Source organism: Cebus imitator, unplaced genomic scaffold, assembly GCF_001604975.1.
Source record: "Cebus imitator isolate Cc_AM_T3 unplaced genomic scaffold, Cebus_imitator-1.0 Scaffold170, whole genome shotgun sequence".
In the NCBI taxonomy this organism is placed as follows: domain Eukaryota; kingdom Metazoa; phylum Chordata; class Mammalia; order Primates; family Cebidae; genus Cebus; species Cebus imitator.
In genome coordinates, this window is record NW_016107485.1 from 1,824,862 (window position 1) to 1,842,939 (window position 18,078).

At 46.0% G+C, this 18,078-nt stretch overlaps 1 protein-coding gene across 5 annotated transcripts; it reads left to right on the top strand.

Annotated features, from left to right (window-relative positions):
• Positions 1-18,078, top strand: LOC108315278 (bcl-2-like protein 2). Of its 5 annotated transcripts, none has more exons than XM_017544537.2 (7): positions 12,926-14,525; positions 14,891-15,005; positions 15,716-15,783; positions 16,100-16,206; positions 16,698-16,785; positions 16,871-17,022; positions 17,979-18,078. In XM_017544537.2, the coding sequence occupies exons 1-7, from the start codon at positions 14,175-14,177 to the stop codon at positions 18,016-18,018; spliced, it is 921 nt and encodes a 306-aa protein (XP_017400026.1). In that variant the 5' UTR covers positions 12,926-14,174; the 3' UTR covers positions 18,019-18,078. The 5 variants fall into 5 exon arrangements, with proteins under 5 accessions (XP_017400029.1, XP_017400030.2, XP_017400028.1 ...); XM_037744311.1 differs by lacking the exon at positions 12,926-14,525 and adding an exon at positions 14,633-14,741; XM_017544540.2 differs by lacking the exons at positions 12,926-14,525; positions 14,891-15,005; positions 15,716-15,783; ... (2 more) ...; positions 16,871-17,022; positions 17,979-18,078 and adding exons at positions 1-229; positions 473-560; positions 1,031-1,470; positions 2,057-4,982.

The following is an 18,078-nucleotide window of genomic DNA, read 5'->3' on the forward strand; positions in this document are numbered from 1 at the left end:
CCCAGCCCCGCCCCTCTCTCTGGACGCATCTCTGGGCCCCATCATCACCCGGCGCCGGGCCCTCCCTCTGCCCCCCCCTTTCTCCTCCCTTCTTCCCTCCCTCTCTTCCTCCCTCTCTCCCTCCCTCCCAGCTCCTGCACCAGGAAACGGCCCGGATCCCGGCAGCGGCCTGACCCGTGAGATCCCTAACCTGGCAGGCGGGCGGGGTTGGAGACTGGCTGAGGTGGGGGTAAGGGAGGAGCTGGGCCTTTGGGCTGCACTAGGGGGAACCGGGAATAGAGATGGTGTCGGCAGGAAGCCCTTGGCCCTGGGTTTCCTGGGAGGACAGTCATTAAACATGGATTCGGCCACACAGCTGGTAGAGCGTTGGGGGCAGGGGCCCAGGCCCAGAGCTGCAACCCCAGCCCTCCCAGGCCAGACCCTGATCCCTGGCCTTCTCTTCCTGGTTCTGATCTCCCCCTCCCCTTTCCAGGGCTCCACGCTGGCCGGGAGGATGAAAGGCCCCAGCTGGGGGCTCCTTGCCACCAGCGCTGTGTCTTAAGAGCTGGCATCCCGGCTGGGTGAGTGTCTCCTTCCTTTCTCTGTCTGGAGTAACCCATTGCGTCTCCCACCTTTCTCTTCAGCCCATCTGCTCCCCTTCATCTTGTGCCTTTGCCAACATCTTTACATCTTGCATTTGGGGAGGTCCTAAGCCCCCTCCTGTAGCCAAGAAGGTGAGGACTGAGCAGGGGGAGGTGTGTAGGGGTGTCACAGAGCTGACTTTGTCTTACTATGAAAAGAATCTAAAGTATTCTAAACATAAAATTTACTTATTTTGCATTTAATTTTGCATATTAGGATACAATGGCCAGCCTCTCGAACCCTGGTCCCGCATCATGATTTAATTCCCTTGTTCTTGCCTCTCCCTGTCTAGTGAGCTCTGAGCATTTCCTCCCTCCTCCCCATCTCACTGGGTTGGCCAAACCAGAAATGCTCCTTCTGGTTCTCTGTCCATATATTCATGCCAGTCTTTCATCCTTGCCTCTTATAGCCGCCCGGATGGCGACCCCAGCCTCGGCCCCAGACACACGGGCTCTGGTGGCAGACTTTGTAGGTTATAAGCTGAGGCAGAAGGGTTATGTCTGTGGAGCTGGCCCCGGGGAGGGCCCAGCAGCTGACCCGCTGCACCAAGCAATGCGGGCAGCTGGAGATGAGTTCGAGACCCGCTTCCGGCGCACCTTCTCTGATCTGGCGGCTCAGCTGCATGTGACCCCAGGCTCAGCCCAACAACGCTTCACCCAGGTCTCCGATGAACTTTTCCAAGGGGGCCCCAACTGGGGCCGCCTTGTAGCCTTCTTTGTCTTTGGGGCTGCACTGTGTGCTGAGAGTGTCAACAAGGAGATGGAACCACTGGTGGGACAAGTGCAGGAGTGGATGGTGGCCTACCTGGAGACGCGGCTGGCCGACTGGATCCACAGCAGTGGGGGCTGGGTAAGAAGCTTCTCAATTGCCGCTCTGCACATCCCTCCGCAAAGCTGGTCTCCAGGGGGAAGATGGGGGCTCTGATTGGAGGCTGAGGCAGCTATGTTGGGAATGAGGTATGGGGCTGAGGCTCCCCGTCTGGGTGGAATCAGACTGAGAGATGCCTGGACTCTGCACTCCAGGGCTGCCATGCAGTCAACACTGGATGGGCTCATGGTCCCAAGCAGTGGACAGAATATGCACCCAAGGAGTGCCTGCAGGGGAATGGTGTCAGGGACTTTTTGCATCTGAGTGATGGCGTGGGAGGTGGGGAGGATCAGGGATGGGTGGTGGTCAGGCAAGCCTTGGCAAAGGATACTAGTTCTGAGCAGAATTTTTCGCCAAGGAAAGGATGGAATTCACTGGAGGCAGAGTGGGGGTATACCTGGGGGGATTAGAGGGGCTTGCAGTAGAGCTTTGGCCAGAGAGGAGCTGGGAATGGGGTAGTGCTCGCAGTGGATGGAACTGGAACTCTTCCTCTCCTCTTCTCTCCACTCTTTCCTCTCCTGATATCCCTTTCTCCTTCTTTCTCTCCTACTTCCCTTCTCTCCCACAGGCGGAGTTCACAGCTCTATACGGGGACGGGGCCCTGGAGGAGGCGCGGCGTCTGCGGGAGGGGAACTGGGCATCAGTGAGGACAGTGCTGACAGGGGCCGTGGCACTGGGGGCCCTGGTAACTGTAGGGGCCTTTTTTGCTAGCAAGTGAAAGTCCAGGGCCAGGTGGGGCTAGGTGTGGCTGGGGGTCGGGAGAGCAGGAACAGAACAGAGAAATGCCCTTGGAAGAAGTGGAGTTGGTGGATGGGTGGGCATGGAACAGGGATGGGCAGGGGAAGGGTAGTGTGTAAGGGAGCTGAGTAGGCCAGGTAGGCGATTAGAAGAGTGAGCAGGACACATAGGGGAGGGGAATGTTTCGGCAAGTTTAGAGGGGCAGGAGGTGGAGTCGTTCCAGGGCTGGGGGAGGTGGGAGGGATCATGCTTATAGGTTTGGGCACATGAAATGACCTGGAACTTGGTTTGTAGCCCTGAGGAAGGTGGACTTGCATAAGCAGTTGTGTTTCCATTGGATGGATGGGATTTGGGGAACATAGAAGACACACCCTTTGGAATGGAAGCTTGAGGGTTCTCGGGTGATAGGGAGAGGTGGCTGTAACCATGGGCTGCTTGGACACACGTATGCATGTGCACGCATGCTGCTGTGCATGCTGGGCTGCCTGGCAAATCTGGTGGTGGTGGGATTCCCCAAGGAGAAAACATTCCCTGTTGCAATGGCAAGAGCTAGGAGCAGTTCTCTTCCCTGCCACCCACAACCCCTCCTTTCCCTTGCCCTAGTCCTGATGTCTCAAGGCTTAGAGAGAAACATTGTATCCAGAGGGGTAGGGCTCTGCTGCTTCTCTCCAGAAAGTAATTGGCAAGGCTTTGGCCAGAAGAGCAGTGACCTTGTTCCTTCATCATCCCCCTTCTTTGTGCATCATGCACTTGCTGCTGCCTCCTGGGCTCTGACAGAAGGGCAGGGCTGTTGAGCCTGGATGGGTGGAGGCTTAGGTAGCTGGACCTGCCTGCCACCCTCCTCTCCCACTCAGGCACAATGGTGCCTAAAGTGTTTCCAGTCTCTGGGACCTCTGTACTCAAACTGAAACTCTTAAGTTGGGGCCCTAACTAATTTTCCTTTTGAGGTTGTGGACATAAGTGCTGATGTAGAATACAGTCTGGGTCCCACACTGTGTCTCAGTGAGACTGCTTATGCCTTGAGAGGACCATTTCAGCTCTGAATCCCATGGGTGTGAGGGTGATGGGTACTCCAGGACTGGCCTATGCTGTGTTGTGGGCTTTGGTTCGGCTTTAACAGGGACCAGGCATATGGGTTCTAGAGTATCTACCATGACCTAGGAGCATTTATGATTTCTTTGAAGCCACGCTGTTTGCATGGGTGTTACTTGTCTGTACCTCAGAGTCTGAGGATGTTAACTTTGGAACTCGCAGTCCTCTAGAACAGCTTGATTATAACTTTTTCTTTTGAGGAAGAAATTACTCACTCCAGATGCATGCCCTGAGCCAGACCTCACTGCTGCACTTTCCAAGGTGCTAAGATTGCTGCTCTCCAATGCTGACTTTCTGACACAGTGCTCTAGAACCCTGCCTGTGGTCCTGAGCACTGATCAGCTTAGCTAGACCATGGTTGACTCTTCTTGGAGATTTTCACTTGGTCCTAGAATGTGGCAACATAGTTGTGCTCGCCTGAATGTGGGACCAAATTGGCCTCAGGTGTTTAGTCCAGACTTCTGCTTTTGAGAGAGGGCTGCACTTTTTAATGGTTTTTCCAGGGGAGGTGGTAGGCTGCACGTGCCACTTGGTCTTGTGAGTATGCTGACACCAGAAACTCAGAGCCAGTCTGTGGCAAGCAGTTGGGGTGGGGGGTCTCTGACTTGCTCAGGACAAGCTAGGCCAGTGGTTTTCAAACTGCTTGGCAGAGCCCTGAAGTTTCCTAGGGGTTGCCTCAGGAGTCCTCGTGGAGCTGAAGGGGGTGGAGAGCTGAGCAGGCTGGGCAATTTGCCCTCTAACAGAACAGCTCCCCTTGTACCTGTCTTACATATCGGGGTTCAGGGTAAGATTTTGTTTGCATTAAGGGGTTTGCTGCTGAAAAAAAGTTGGAAAACCACTGACTAGACCATCGGCTCCAAATTGGAGCTTGTGCTTCCTTCCCCAGGTTTGGAGCACACTGTTCACCCTACCCTCTGCCACAGGACGCATATCCCTGTTAGCATTCCCGGGGACCTTTAGCCAAGAGGGGCTGCAGGGACCATGGCCAGGTTACTGAAATGCCCTGCCCTGAAGCCTTGACAGCTGGGTGGAAAGAGAGGCTGTTTTCTGACAGGGTAAAGGGCTTGGTCTGGATTCCCAGAAGCATAGCTTAGATGGGACCACAGTGGGCAATTTTGACCTGTCCTGCCCTTCTTAGCTTGAAGGGAAACTCCAGAGACTATTCTGTCAGGGAAAACTAGGGACTCTCTTCTAGAGCCATATAGTTCCTTGGGATTAGCTCTTGGCCAAGAAGGCTGAGTATGGCTCCCAATTTTTAAATCCATTTCATTTTTTTAAAAATAAGGGAAATAAATGTAATTGCCATTTTTCAAAGATTAAGTAGGAGGAGAGGGGTTTCTTGATCTCCAGAGCCCAAAGGGACAAATAGAGACTTTGCTTAGGCCAAGGAAGGAGCGGAAGTAGGGCAACTCGGTCCTGCGATTATTAATCCTACTCCCCACTTATTCTAGGGCACACATACACTATTTTACTTTTTTAAAATCATAAAATGGCAGAAGAGATTTGGTTAGTTTAGAAGAAAAGAAAGCTCTATAAATATAAATCTATATTCCTGTATTTTTATTTAATAATTTATAAATACCAAGTTCATTTGACTTTTATTTTTGTGTAATATGTAATGGTCGTATTAAAAAAATAAATAAAGCCCAGAACTTTAATGAGAAGGACTGAACAGGGTTTGTGACTTCTACACTGTATAGCCTGGGGTCAGGACATTTCATTGATTCAGTCAACTCTTCATGACCTTGTTAAAGGCAAGAATTAGAATAACAGGGATTTGGGAAAGTGTTGGGCTAATTAAAAAATCAGAGTCGTTCCCCCATCCTACACCAGCCAAATGGCCAAAGCCATCTATTCTAACTTGAGCCTTGGGAGGGTGTGTGTATATGGTACTTTGGGACTGCCACTAACAATAACCAAATGAAAAACAAAGAAAACCTACCAAAAATCCTTGTGTGATAGTAATCAAGTCCCCAGTTGTGGTTCAGGCTCTAATCAGAAGTGTGTGATAATAATAAACATTTCTCTGTGGTGCCTTGCTGCATACCTCAGACATAAAAATAGGTCTGGGTCTGGCGCGGTGGCTCAAGCCTGTAATCCCAGCACTTTGGGAGCCCAAGACAGGCAGATCATTTGAGGCTTGGCGTTCGAGACCAGTCTGGCCAACATGGGGAAACCCTGTCTCTACTAAAAATACAAAAATTAGTCAGACGTGGTGGCATGTGCCTGTAATCCCAGTTTCTCGGGAGGCCGTGGCATGAGGAATGCTTGAACCTAGGAGGTGGAGATTGCAGTGAGCCAAGATTGAGCCACTGTACTCCAGCCTGGGTGACAGAGGGAGACTCTATCTCAAAAAAAAAAAAAAAAAAAATCCCAAGAATGGATGGTTGTGGGAAAAGGACAGTATTGTATGAAGAGAAGTTTGGCAATTGCCTTCCTTGGNAAAAAAAAAAAAAAAAAAAAAAGGTTGGGGTGTCTGGCAAAAATAGAGTCCCTGCTTCCTTTCCTGGTCCTGTAAGACATTTGGTTTCAGCCATTTTAATGCAAACTGATAAACTGGATGGGATCTCCAGGTATACTCAGCCCATTCTTCTCTACCTGTAGTCTTAGACCACATCAAAATCATGTCTCACAGAAATAGTGATCCTAATTTAAAATTTCAGGTGAGAATTTCTAGTCTTTCTGTAATCCAGTGCAATAGATTGGTACTTGGGTTTATATGTTAAATTGCAAGAAATATAATTGTTTGGAGGAATCCAGCATTCCCTTTCTATTCTCTATATAAAAATCTACAGGGGAAGCCATATTAAAATCAGAGAATGGCTTAGTGAAATGGCACTATGGAAAAGGGAATTAGACGTTCTTAATAGTTAATATCATTAAGTATGATAGCTGGTACATTTATCTCCACTGCAGTGTGATTGATTTAATGATTGATCTACATTTACAAGTTCTTTAGATACAAAGATTGATTTACATTTGCCTAGTTCCAAAAAAAAATTTGCAACACACAAAATAATAGGAAAACATAAAATTTTTAAGTCAGGGTTGACTTTCAAGTCAAAGTGAAGTAAAACAAAAAATAAGTAGAGGTAATGGGAAAATTGAAATATTACAGTAAGATGTCAGCAAAAAAAAATTAATACACAGAAGAACATTCTATAAGTAATATTCCTAAATACTAAAGCTGGACTGTGAATTCAGCTCTGAGCTTCTTGGCAGCTAAAGAAAATTAAAATACAAAATGAAATTCACATTCCTCTTATAATTTATAAAAACCTATCAGTTAAGAAGGGCAAAAAAAATTGTTGATTTTTTGAGAAGACTGATAAAGTGGATGCCACCTTCTGTGACATCTAAAAGCAAATATGTTGAGTTTTGACCACTGTTTCTTCTAGAAACAACAAATGGAGATTCAGAAGGTCCTAAGTGTTTTCTATTAGGCTCATCACAATTTAGCCCAAATATGCCGCTCCATGATGGTTTGGTTTAATATAGGACTAAATTTTGGACTATCTAAAGGGACAGATGAATTGTATTTCCTCCATACAGTTCTCCACCAGTGTTATTTATTCAAATGACACCTTGATAAAGTTGGGCAACAGTTACAATTTCTAGCAAATGGATAGATTGTAAATATTCTATGTTGCTACTTAATAGCAGAACCTTTGAAGACTTTAAAAGCTACCTTAAATGTAGATACAGGAGAGATACAGAAATAAATAAATTGTTTTGAAACCCAACCAGAAAACACACCATAATGAAATGCTGTGTAGTTTATTCATTCAGTCAACCATTTATGCAGCAAATATTCAAGCATCATCTGTGTGCTAAGCACAGTTATGGGCCCTGAGGTAAAGTGAACAGACAGATGCAAATCTCTGTTCTCATGTTGCTTATGTTCTAGTAAGAGAAACGGAAAAATTTAAAATCGTATAATATATGAGAAGGCGATGAATGCCATAAAGAAAAGCAAATCATGAGGCTGAATGTGTGTGTACATATACACATATAGATTTCAATTTTAAATTGAGTGGTCAGAGAAGGCCTCATATCTGAGATGAGTTTTGGGTAAAACCATGACAAACAATGTGGAAAAATATGTTTACTGATATGGGAAGATGTTTTTTTTTTTAATTGGGTAAAAAAATAGATTAGAAAATAATATATACAGTATGACCCCATTTTGCTAAAATATTTATGTTTGTGTGCCTTGATATGTATTTACATATTGAAAGTTTCAGGAAGTATATATGCCAAAATGTCATTAGTGATTGTCTCTGGATAGTGGGCTTTATGAGTGCTTTTATTTTGTTCTTTTTGCTGCCAGTATTTTCTGATTCTTTGATAATGAACATATATTTCCAGTACAGTATATGAAAACAAGTTCTTTAGGCACAAAATTTCTAAAACATTAACCAGGCAGAATGGAAATTAAGCAACCCAACAGAAGCTCCTTCACATTTAAGTGACTACCCCACTTCCATGCAAAGGCAGACCTAGGGAGTTAAGGTAAGCAGGGCCAGACCACATTAGAAGATTATTGAGGTCTGCTCCAAGATAGAGGTCATTAAAGGAGAAAGGCTCCAAGGTTCTACATCAGCACTGTCCAACAAAGATATAATGCAAGCTATATGCAGTTTTACATTTTCTAGTAACCTCACTTAAAATGCAAAAAGAAATTATCAAACCAATTTTAATAATATTCTATTTAGCTCAGTATATAAAAATATTATTTCAATATGGAATTAATATTAAACAGTTAATGAATTATGTCACATTCTCTTTTTCATACTAATTCTTCAAAATTCAGTGTATATTCAATACTTTCAGCACATCTCAAATTGGAGTCTCATGTTTCAAGTGGTCAGTAGCCATGTGTGACTAGTGGCTATCATATTAAAGTGCAGCTCTAGATCATAGATCAGTATTGTAGTCTGTAAAAATTTCAAAGTAGTTTTAGATCATAGAGCATTATTGTAGTTTGTAAAAATTTCAAGAAAGGAGATAAAAATAGGGATGAAACTACCAAGTCAGCAAATATTTATGTTGTTTGGTGAGAAAACTTTTCTGGGAAGATCTATGGATGCCCTTACCCATTTTTACCACTTAATTCTCCTTTTTTCAACTCCACTCAGCCACTCCTTCCTCTCTTTTTCTTTCTTTCTTCCCTTGCCCTGCTTTCTTTCTTTCTCCCTTCCTTCTCTTTCTTTTTCTTTCTCTTTCTCCCTTCCTTCTTTCTTCTCTCTCTTTTCTTTCTTTCTTTTTCTATTTCTTTTCTTTTCTTTCTTTCTTTTTCTATTTCTTTTCTTTTCTTTTTCTTTCCTTCCTTTCTGTAACAGAGTCTCGCTCTGTTGTCAGGCTGGAGTGCAGTGGTGCCATTTTGCTCACTGTAGCCTCTGCCTCCCAGGTTCAAGTGATTCCCCTGCCTCAGGCTCCTGAGTAGCTGGGACTACAGGTGTGTGCCACCATGCCCGGCTACTTTTTTGTATTTTAGTAGAGACGGGGTTTCACCATGTTTGCCAGGATGGTCTCGATCTCCTGACCTCATGATCCGCCTGCCTTGGCCTCCCAAAGTGCTGGGATTACAGGTGTAAGCCACCACACCTGGCCAATTCCCTTCTATTAATACATCTTCCCCTCTTCTGGGGCACAATATCATTGGAGTTTCACTTTTTGCAAAACTCCATGGTCCTCTGTGTATAGGTTATTACTTAAAGAGAATTATAATGGACGAATCTCACACCATTACATACCAAATTAAAAAAAATTCATTCTCAGAGGAGAACTTACCTGATATTCTCTATGCTTTAACAACAAGTAAGATATTAAATAAGAGCATTTATTTTATTTATTTTTTACCTTTTTTTAAAAAAGATTATTCATTACTGAAGATCACTTATTCAGTTATTTATTGAGCAGAGTGATAGGCAAAGGGAATACAAATATAAGATGGTTCCCTCTCTTTTACAGTTTATAGACTAATAGGGAAGGACCTTACTTTATAGGTCACCATTCAAAAACCTTTTTTTTTTTTTTTTTTTGAGACAGTGTCACTGTGTCACCCAGACTGGAGTGCAGCGGCATGATCTCAGCTCACTGTAACCTCTGCCTCCCAAGTTCAAGTGATTTTCATGCCTCAGGCTGCTGAGTAGCTAGGATTATAGGAACACACCACCACGCCCAGCTAATTTTTGTATTTTTAGTAGAGACAGGGATTCTCCATGTTGGCCAGGCTGGTCATGAACTCCTAACTTCAGGTGATCCTCCTGCCTTGGCCTCCCAAAGCGCTGGGATTACAGGCATAAGCCACTACACCTGGCACTCAAATAGCTTTTCAAATATGTTTGCTTTTTTTCTTTTTTTTTTTTTTTTTTGAGACAGGGTCTCACTCTGTAGCTGAGGCTGGAGTACCATGATCATAGCTCACTGTAGCCTGCAACTTCTGGGTTCAAGTGATCCTCCTGTCTCAGCCTCTGGATTAGCTGGGACTATAGGTGCATGTCACCGTACTCGGCCAAATGTTATTTGTTCCTTTCATAAGGTAATCATGCCTATTAGATAAAGTTTGAAAGTTGCAGTGATTAAAAAAAAATAAATATGTAATGGGCTGAGCGTGGTGTCTCATCCCTGTAATCCCAGCACTTTGGGAGGCTGAGTTTGGTGGATCACTTGAGTCCCAGGAGTTGGGGACCAGCCTAAGCAACACAGTGAGACCTTGTCTCTACAAAAAATGGAAAAAATTAGCTGGGGATGGTGGTGCATGCCTGTAGTCTCAGCCATTTTGGAGGCTGAGGAGGGGAGGATTACTTGAGCCAGGAGGTTGAGGCTGCAGTCAGCTGTGACCATGCCACCGTACTCTAGCCTGGGCGACAGAGACCCTGTCTCAAAAATAAGAGCAGCAAAATAAACAAGTAAATAAATGAACAGTGATTGTGGAAAATTTGTAGAAAGAAAATGAATCATAATGCTATCACTCAGAGAGAACTACTATTTTGTCATACTTCTTTTCAGTATTTTTTGTCTGCTTTTATGATCATACAATTTTGTATACTGCAGTTCTGCTTACCATTATATTGCAAGCATTTTTCCTTGATGTTAAAATGTTTCAAAAGCATAATGACTACATAAAATTACATCTACTTGTGTACAATAATTTTAATGCCCAGTTGGTCATTTGTCTGTATTTTTTCACTTTGATAAAAATATTTATTCTGATGGGGCATGAAGGCTCACACCTGTAATCCCAGCACGATGGAAGAACCAAGGTGGGAGGATTACCTGAGCTCAGGAGTTCAAGACCATCCTGAGCAACATGGTAAACCCTATGTCTACTAAAATACAAAAAATTAGCTGGGCATGGTGGTGGCACGCCTGTAGTCCCAGCTACTCAGGAGGCTGAGGCACAAGAAAGAATTGCTTGAGCCTCGGAGGTGGAGGTTGCAGTAAGCCAAGATTACACCTCCTCACTCCAGCTTAGGCTGTGGAGTGAGACTCAGTCTCAAAAAACAAAAAATATTTATTCACAAATGTTTATTCACAAATTGGATTATATTTTTAGAGGAGATAAGAAAAAGAATCTCGACCTTTTTTTTTTGAGAGAGAGAGTCTCACTCTGATGGCCTAGGCAGGAATGTAGTGGCGTGATCTCTGCTCACTGCAACCTCCCCCTCCCAAGTTCAAGCATTTCTCCTGCCTCAGCTTCCCGAGTAGCTGGGATTACAGACGCTCACCACCACACCTAGCTAATTTTTGTATTTTTAGTAGATATGGGGTTTCACTGTTTTGGCCAGGCTGGTCTTGAACTCCTGACCTTGGGTGATCTGCCCGCCTTGGTTTCCCAAAGTGCTGCAATTACAGGTGTGAGCCATCTCTCCCAGCTTTTCTTTTCTTTTTCTTTTTTTTTTAAGACAGGTTCTCACTCTGTTGCCCAGGCTGGAGTGCAGTGGCATTATTATGGCTCACTGCAGCCTCAGCCTCCCGAGTACCTGGGAGTAGCAGGAACTGCAGGTGCACACCACCATGCCCGTCTAATTTTTGTATTTTTAGTGGAGAAGGGGTTTTGCCATATTGCCCAGGTTGGTGTTGAATTCCTGGGCTCAAGCAATCCAGCTCCCAAAGTGTTGGGATTACAGGTGTGAGCCACTGCGCCTGGCCTTAAGAATCTCAACATTTTAAAAGCTTTTGGTACATATTGCCAAAGACTAGAAAGATTGTACTAGTTCTTGCTCCTCTTTTCCTCCCATGCCTGTGTTTTTAAAAATCAGATATAATTGTAATTATATTTTATGTACAATTTTACATTCTACTTCCTTGGCTTAACAAAATTATTTTTGCATGTTTGTCACACTATGTAAACCTTTTAATAGATGCATAATAATATTTTATTGGATATAATTGTAGTTTGCTTAAACTTTTATCTATTGTTGGAATTTGTCTTTCCATTTTTCACACATAATTTTTTGTGCATTAAAGCAGGCCTTATCTGAACTTTGAAAGCTGGCTTTCAATTCCCTGCACACTGTTATATATATTATATGATATATATTATGTATAATATATATTATTATTTATATTTTTTCCTTTGAGACAGTGTCTTGCTGTTGCCCAGGAGATTTTCCTGCCTCAGCCTCCCGAGCAGCTGAGTTTACAGGCATGTGCCACCACACCCAGCTAATTTTTGTATTTTTAGTAGACATGGGATTTTGCCACGTTTGCCAGGCTGGTCTGAAACTCCTGGGCTCAGGTGATCCTCCTGCCTCAGCCTCCCAAAGTGCTGGGACAACAGGCATGAGCTACCATGCCCAGCCAGCCCTGCACACTTCTAATTAGTCCAGTGACTTAGGCCTAAGTTTCTTCACTTCATTAAGCATTTTTCTTTTTCCCTAAAAAAGGTTATGGATTTGGAAATATTTTCCTCATGGGGTTGTTGTGAGAGTCCAATGAGATAATATAATAAGGAGCGTGCTTAACAAAAACAGGATTCAAACACATTTTTAAAAATCACATCTCCTTTTGTTGGCTTGATTAAATTGGGCACCAATAAGATAAACAAATCTTAACTAGGTTAAGACCAGTATAAAAGACCTTTCTTCCAGGGCATTCAATCATTTAGAGCTTGTCTTCGGTGCTCAACATTAGTTATCCCAGATCACACTGAAGCTGAGGTGGCTGATGAAGTAATTTGCAGTGAAATTTTAAGCGACCGTGACTCTGCTCCAAGTTCCCCAGATCTTGAGGTAAGGAATTGTGAGAAAAAGGCGGGGTGAGGGGAATAGTGGGGTATGATGAGTCACTTTTGATTTTTTTGTTTTGCTAATGAGGACCTTCTCTTGTCCAACTCCCTCTGCCAACTATGTTTGTTTAACTTTTTGGTTGGCTCATATGAATCTTTTGAACTATAGGTTAGTGTGCCCACAAAAATTTATCTTGCAAACTTAGCACTGCCATTCCTTCCTTTTTAATAAATGTAGGATTGCTACCAAAATGTGGCAATCCTGCCTTCCAGGGCTAGGTCTCATTTCGAGTGCAGCGGTGTAGTGGGAACCTGCCAGGAGAAATTCCTCTGGAATCTTGAGGGCTTGAGGGCTGAAATGAAGGGTAGCACCCAGATCTCCAATCAATGCATCTTCAGTCAACAAACATTCAACAGGACATTATGTGGTAGGCATATTGCCAGGCCATGGAGATGCAAATATAAATAAGATCCAGCCCTTCATCTTCAGGCACTCACAACCTAGTTAGGAAACAGCACAAAACCATTAAGCGCACTGTGAAGGTAGGCCCACTTGTCCTGGGAAAGGAGCGGAAGCTGGGGTTTGCAGTGGTCTGGTTGAAGAGGGACTACATGTTAGAGGCACAGACTGGGTGCCTGTACACCCAATGGAACGAGAAGGGTGTAAAGTAATCTCATGCTGGGGTGTCGAAGGCAGTGATTTACAGTTTTGAGACTACCTCACCAGCAAAAGGGGCCAGTTTGTTACTGGTGCAGATTGGAGGGGTGACACTGGAAGCTGCCCAGTCAATGGGCAGGGAACTAGGGAGCAGAAGGCCTAGGCAAGAGGGCGGGAAAGACAGAACTCGTGACAAGTAGCTCGGACCGAGCAATCCTCCCTGCTTTCTGGTGTGGGAGAGCTAGTGGATGATGGTGCCAAAAACCTGGATGGGGAAAGTAAGCACCCTCCTGGAATGCCCCATTCACAACCTCCATTTTCAGCAATATCCCATCTACTGATGCTTCCTGGTCAGGATACAAGTTTCCTGAAGCGGCCGCCCTGTTTCAGGCCTCGTCCGCCCAACAGCTCACTAGCTGGCCAGCAGTAGTATCAAGATGGCGGCCCCCTCAGGACTGTCTAGTCATGTGACCTCGGGTTTCCCAAGTTTGAAGCCCAGCAGTCCGTTCGGGGGCAAGGTTCGCCTGTCACAAAATGAATGTCGGCCCTTCGAATCTTGCGAGCCAATCGGCATGTAAGACTGGGCCACGGCGGTGAGGCGATCGGAAGATTGGTCCTTTCCAGTCGCCTAGCTAGGGCCAATCACGGAGCCTCCTATACTTCGCAGGCCCGCCCGTAGGCCAGGGAAAAGTAGGAATGTCGTCACAGTGTGGCGGTATTGTTACCTAAGGACTCGATAGGAGGTGGGACGCGTGTTGATTGACAGGCAGATTTCCCCTACCGGGATTTGAGAATTTGGCGCAGTACCCCCGCCTTAGGGGTGGGGTCTTATTTGATTGCCAAGTAATATTCCCCAATGGAGTACTAGCTCCTGGTGACTGGCAGGCAGCTTAACTAATGAGTCCTCGGCGTGGCCGGCGCAGCTCTCCAATCGCCGGGCGGCGGGCCCCAGTCTGAGCGGCGATGGCGGCGGCGGCGGCGGCGGCAGCAGCAGCGGGGGCTGCGGGCGGTCGGGGCTCCGGGCCGGGGCGGCGGCGCCATCTTGTGCCCGGGGCCGGTGGGGAGGCCGGGGAGGGGGCCCCGGGGGGCGCAGGGGACTACGGGAACGGCCTGGAGTCTGAGGAACTGGAGCCTGAGGAGCTGCTGCTGGAGCCCGAGCCGGAGCCCGAGCCTGAAGAGGAGCCGCCCCGGCCCCGCGCCCCCCCGGGAGCTCCGGGCCCTGGGCCTGGTTCGGGAGCCCCCGGCAGTCAAGAGGAGGAGGAGGAGCCGGGACTGGTCGAGGGTGACCCGGGGGACGGCGCCATTGAGGACCCGGTGAGGGAAGGAGGGCGAGCGATCAGGCCGGCGGCTGACTGGCCGGGTCATGGGAGGCCCAGAGCTCGGGCGAGCGGGAGGCAGGCGGGGGGTGGGGTTGGGCGGGGAATAACGTGGCTGGGGCCCAGTCTGGCCGGGGATGGGTCCGCGATCACTACAAGGGGCCCGACTGGCTTGATTCGGGCGTCGCGGGTGCCTAGTGTTGTTCTAGAGAGGGTAGCTTGCTTTTCTTTTCATCACGACCCTCGCGTGGGGCGAGGGAAATGGCTGAGCATGGCTGAGGCCGCGTTCCGGTCGAGAGCAGGGCAGAGCCCCTGCGTTGGTTCCTCTTAAGCTCTTCTCCATACCCTTTCAACTTATATTAGGAGCTGGAAGCTATCAAAGCTCGAGTCAGGGAGATGGAGGAAGAAGCTGAGAAGCTAAAGGAACTACAGAACGAGGTAGAGAAGCAGATGAATATGAGTCCACCTCCAGGCAATGGTGAGTAACTGGCGGTTGCACGCGGAGCCCGGGTTCTCTGGTTGGAAGGGTTGTAGGGAGGAAGGGGAATGTGGGGTTAGATACTTGGTATCCTGGAGCTGCTTGTTTAAGCTATTATGACTGTGCCGCGGTCACAGTCCGTTGTGTTCCTCTGACCTTTGTGAGGCAGAACCTATATTTTGGTGGTGGTAGCCTTGTGCCTGCTTCCCTTTGTCCTTGTTATAATTGTGTTGTTCTTTGTTCTTGGTCTACCTCTATCCTTCTTTTTAGAGGTTGCCAGCTCGCATTTGACCTTCAAATCTAACAATTTTTCCTCCAATTGGAGACACTTCAGTTAGGATTCTAAGAGAAAACAAGCTGGAGGGGTTTCCCCTTTAATCTAGAAATGTGGAGTCTCAGCCCACTTAATTTTGTTCACTCTTAAAAGCAATTCAGCCTAAGCCATTCACTGGGGACTTGATTTGGAGGCAGGAGAGATTCCTATACTGTTTTAAGTGCGTATTAGTTTATTCTTTGAATTTGTCGAATATTTAGCGAGTACTTGCTATGGATTAGGCACAATCCTATTCTAGGTTATAGGTACAGCAGGGAACAGAATAGGCCAAAATCTTTGCTTTCACTGAGCTTATGGGATAGTGTTGGTGGTGGAAATGCATATATTGGTCAAGTATAAAACAAATGTATTTTTTTTTTAATATTTTTCCTCATAGCTGGCCCAGTGATCATGTCCATTGAGGAGAAGATGGAGGCTGATGCCCGTTCCATCTATGTTGGCAATGTATGTAACTAGGGCTCTCTTTGATTGGGGTTGGGGACAAGTTATTTTGGGGAGTTATTTGATAGTCCTGAAAGGAACATCTCTGGGATAGGTGGTGGTTTTGGGTGTGGAGGGAGTGTGGGAAGGAGGTTAAAGGTAATGGAGTGATCAGTAAACAGCAAAGGCTCTGGGTTTGGAAGGAAAAGGGACTAGTTCCCCAAATTACCAGATTTCATGTGCCTTGGTGTATGTGGATGGTGCAGACCAAAGGCGAGGCAGGGCGTCTGTTGAGACAGGAATTTGCCTGGTGCCTGTGAAATGTCTCTCCTCTCCTCAGGTGGACTACGGTGCAACAGCAGAAGAGCTGGAAGCTCACTTTCATGGCTGTGGTTCAGTCAACCGTGTTACCATACTCTGTGACAAATTTAGTGGCCATCCCAAAGGGTAAGTAGAGGGAAGTAAGTTGAGATAATTTAAATTATGGTGTAAAAATAGATATATAAATTATGTTTTATATCGAGCAGTAAGTAATTTGCTGTTAACACAGGTAATTGTGTCATTTAAGATAATGGCATTAATGTTGATATGTATCAGGAGTTGCACCTAAATGTCTTCTGACACTAGACAGTTAAAAGAAATGAAGGCTAGATGTGGGTGGGATCACAAACTAGAAGGGGAGTGGGAGAGGCAGCTTCTACTTGGCCTATTGTGGCCATATGGAAATTCAGACCCTGTGTGTCCTATTTTTACAAATTTCAGAGAATAGCTGGAAATTTTAAAATTTTAAATGATTTTGAGTCATTTAAATTTTCCGTTTAGAATTTTGACAAAAAAATGTAACTGCATTGTACCCCGAAACAAAGCATGCCTGTAAGTTGAACTTGACCTATGAGGTATTTGTAACCTCTGAGAGATACAATGACAATTCTTTTCAGGTTTGCATATATAGAGTTCTCAGACAAAGAGTCAGTGAGGACTTCCTTGGCCTTAGACGAGTCCCTATTTAGAGGAAGGCAAATCAAGGTAAGCCTATGCCCATTGCTGTTCTGGTTCTGTATAAACTCTCCAGGTTGACGTTAAGGCTTTCATTTATTCATCTCTGACTCAGGTGATCCCAAAACGAACCAACAGACCAGGCATCAGCACAACAGACCGGGGTTTTCCACGAGCCCGCTACCGGGCACGGACCACCAACTACAACAGTTCCCGCTCTCGATTCTACAGTGGTTTTAACAGCAGGCCCCGGGGTCGCGTCTACAGGTCAGGATAGATGGGCTGCTCCTCTTCCCCGCGCCTCCCATGAGCCCTGTATGCTTCCTTCTCACCTGGTCTGAGAATTCTCCCTTCCCCATCCCTCCCCCTTGGTCTTCAGGAACTTTGTCTCCTGCCTGTGCTGGGTGAGGAAGGTAGTTGCAGGCCAGGCCAGAAGGCCAGTCTCGTCATGTTTTCTGCAGCAGGAATTGGTGATAAGGGCTGCATCCCTCCCTTGGATGACCTTCCACCCCCAGCCTTTTTTTTCTTGGGAGTTGGTGGCTTTTGAAGGTGTTTATACACAAAGCCGGGAGGAACAGGACCTCCAGGCAGTGAAAGCACTGCTTGGGCATTTGTTACTTTTTTTCGGAGTTAGGGAGGGGTTGAAGTCTGAACCTCCCTTGGAAGAATACCAGAGGCAGCTAGTTGATCCTCCCCAGCAGCCTTGTGGGAGGATTTTGAGATATTTACTCTTTATTTGAGCCAGTCTTGCAAGGTTAACATCTCACTGGGCCTAAGTGTGGTGCCCATGTTTTTGCCTTGCTTCGCTTCTATCTCTTTACATTTAAATAGACAGGATAGGTATATAAAAAAAACTTGGCTTTTCATAAGCTCTACCTGCTTGCTCCCAGGATTAGGGAGGATCTATTTGTGAAGGCCTAGGGTTTAAGAGCTGTGGAGGACTGAAAACGAGATAAACAGGGGGTCCTTTTTCTTGTCTCTGTCTTCAGATGTGCTTCTTTTTTGCCACTGTTTGGCAAAATTTTCTGTTAAGCCCCCCTCCCACTGTCCCATTTCTCCAGATGTGTTGCTATTTCTGGGATCATGGGGTCAGTTTTAGGACAATTGAAAACTTCTTTTTCCCCCTTCCCTTCACAGTAACTGGGGCAAGGGCCCACGGGGAGGGGCTTGTACTGAACTATCTAGTGATCGCGTTAACACCTAACTCTCCTTCTTTCTTCCAGGGGCCGGGCTAGAGCGACATCATGGTATTCCCCTTACTAAAAAAAGTGTGTATTAGGAGGAGAGAGAGGAAAAAAAGAGGAAAGAAGGAAAAAAAAAAGA

Coding starts and splice junctions, on each gene's coding strand:
- LOC108315278 (XM_017544537.2), top strand. CDS start 14,175: ATGGCGGCGGCGGCGGCGGCGGCAGCAGCAGCGGGGGCTGCGGGCGGT. Junction 16,786..16,870: donor TTAGAGGAAGGCAAATCAAG/GTAAGCCTATGC, acceptor TCTCTGACTCAG/GTGATCCCAAAACGAACCAA. Junction 17,023..17,978: donor CCCCGGGGTCGCGTCTACAG/GTCAGGATAGAT, acceptor TCTTTCTTCCAG/GGGCCGGGCTAGAGCGACAT.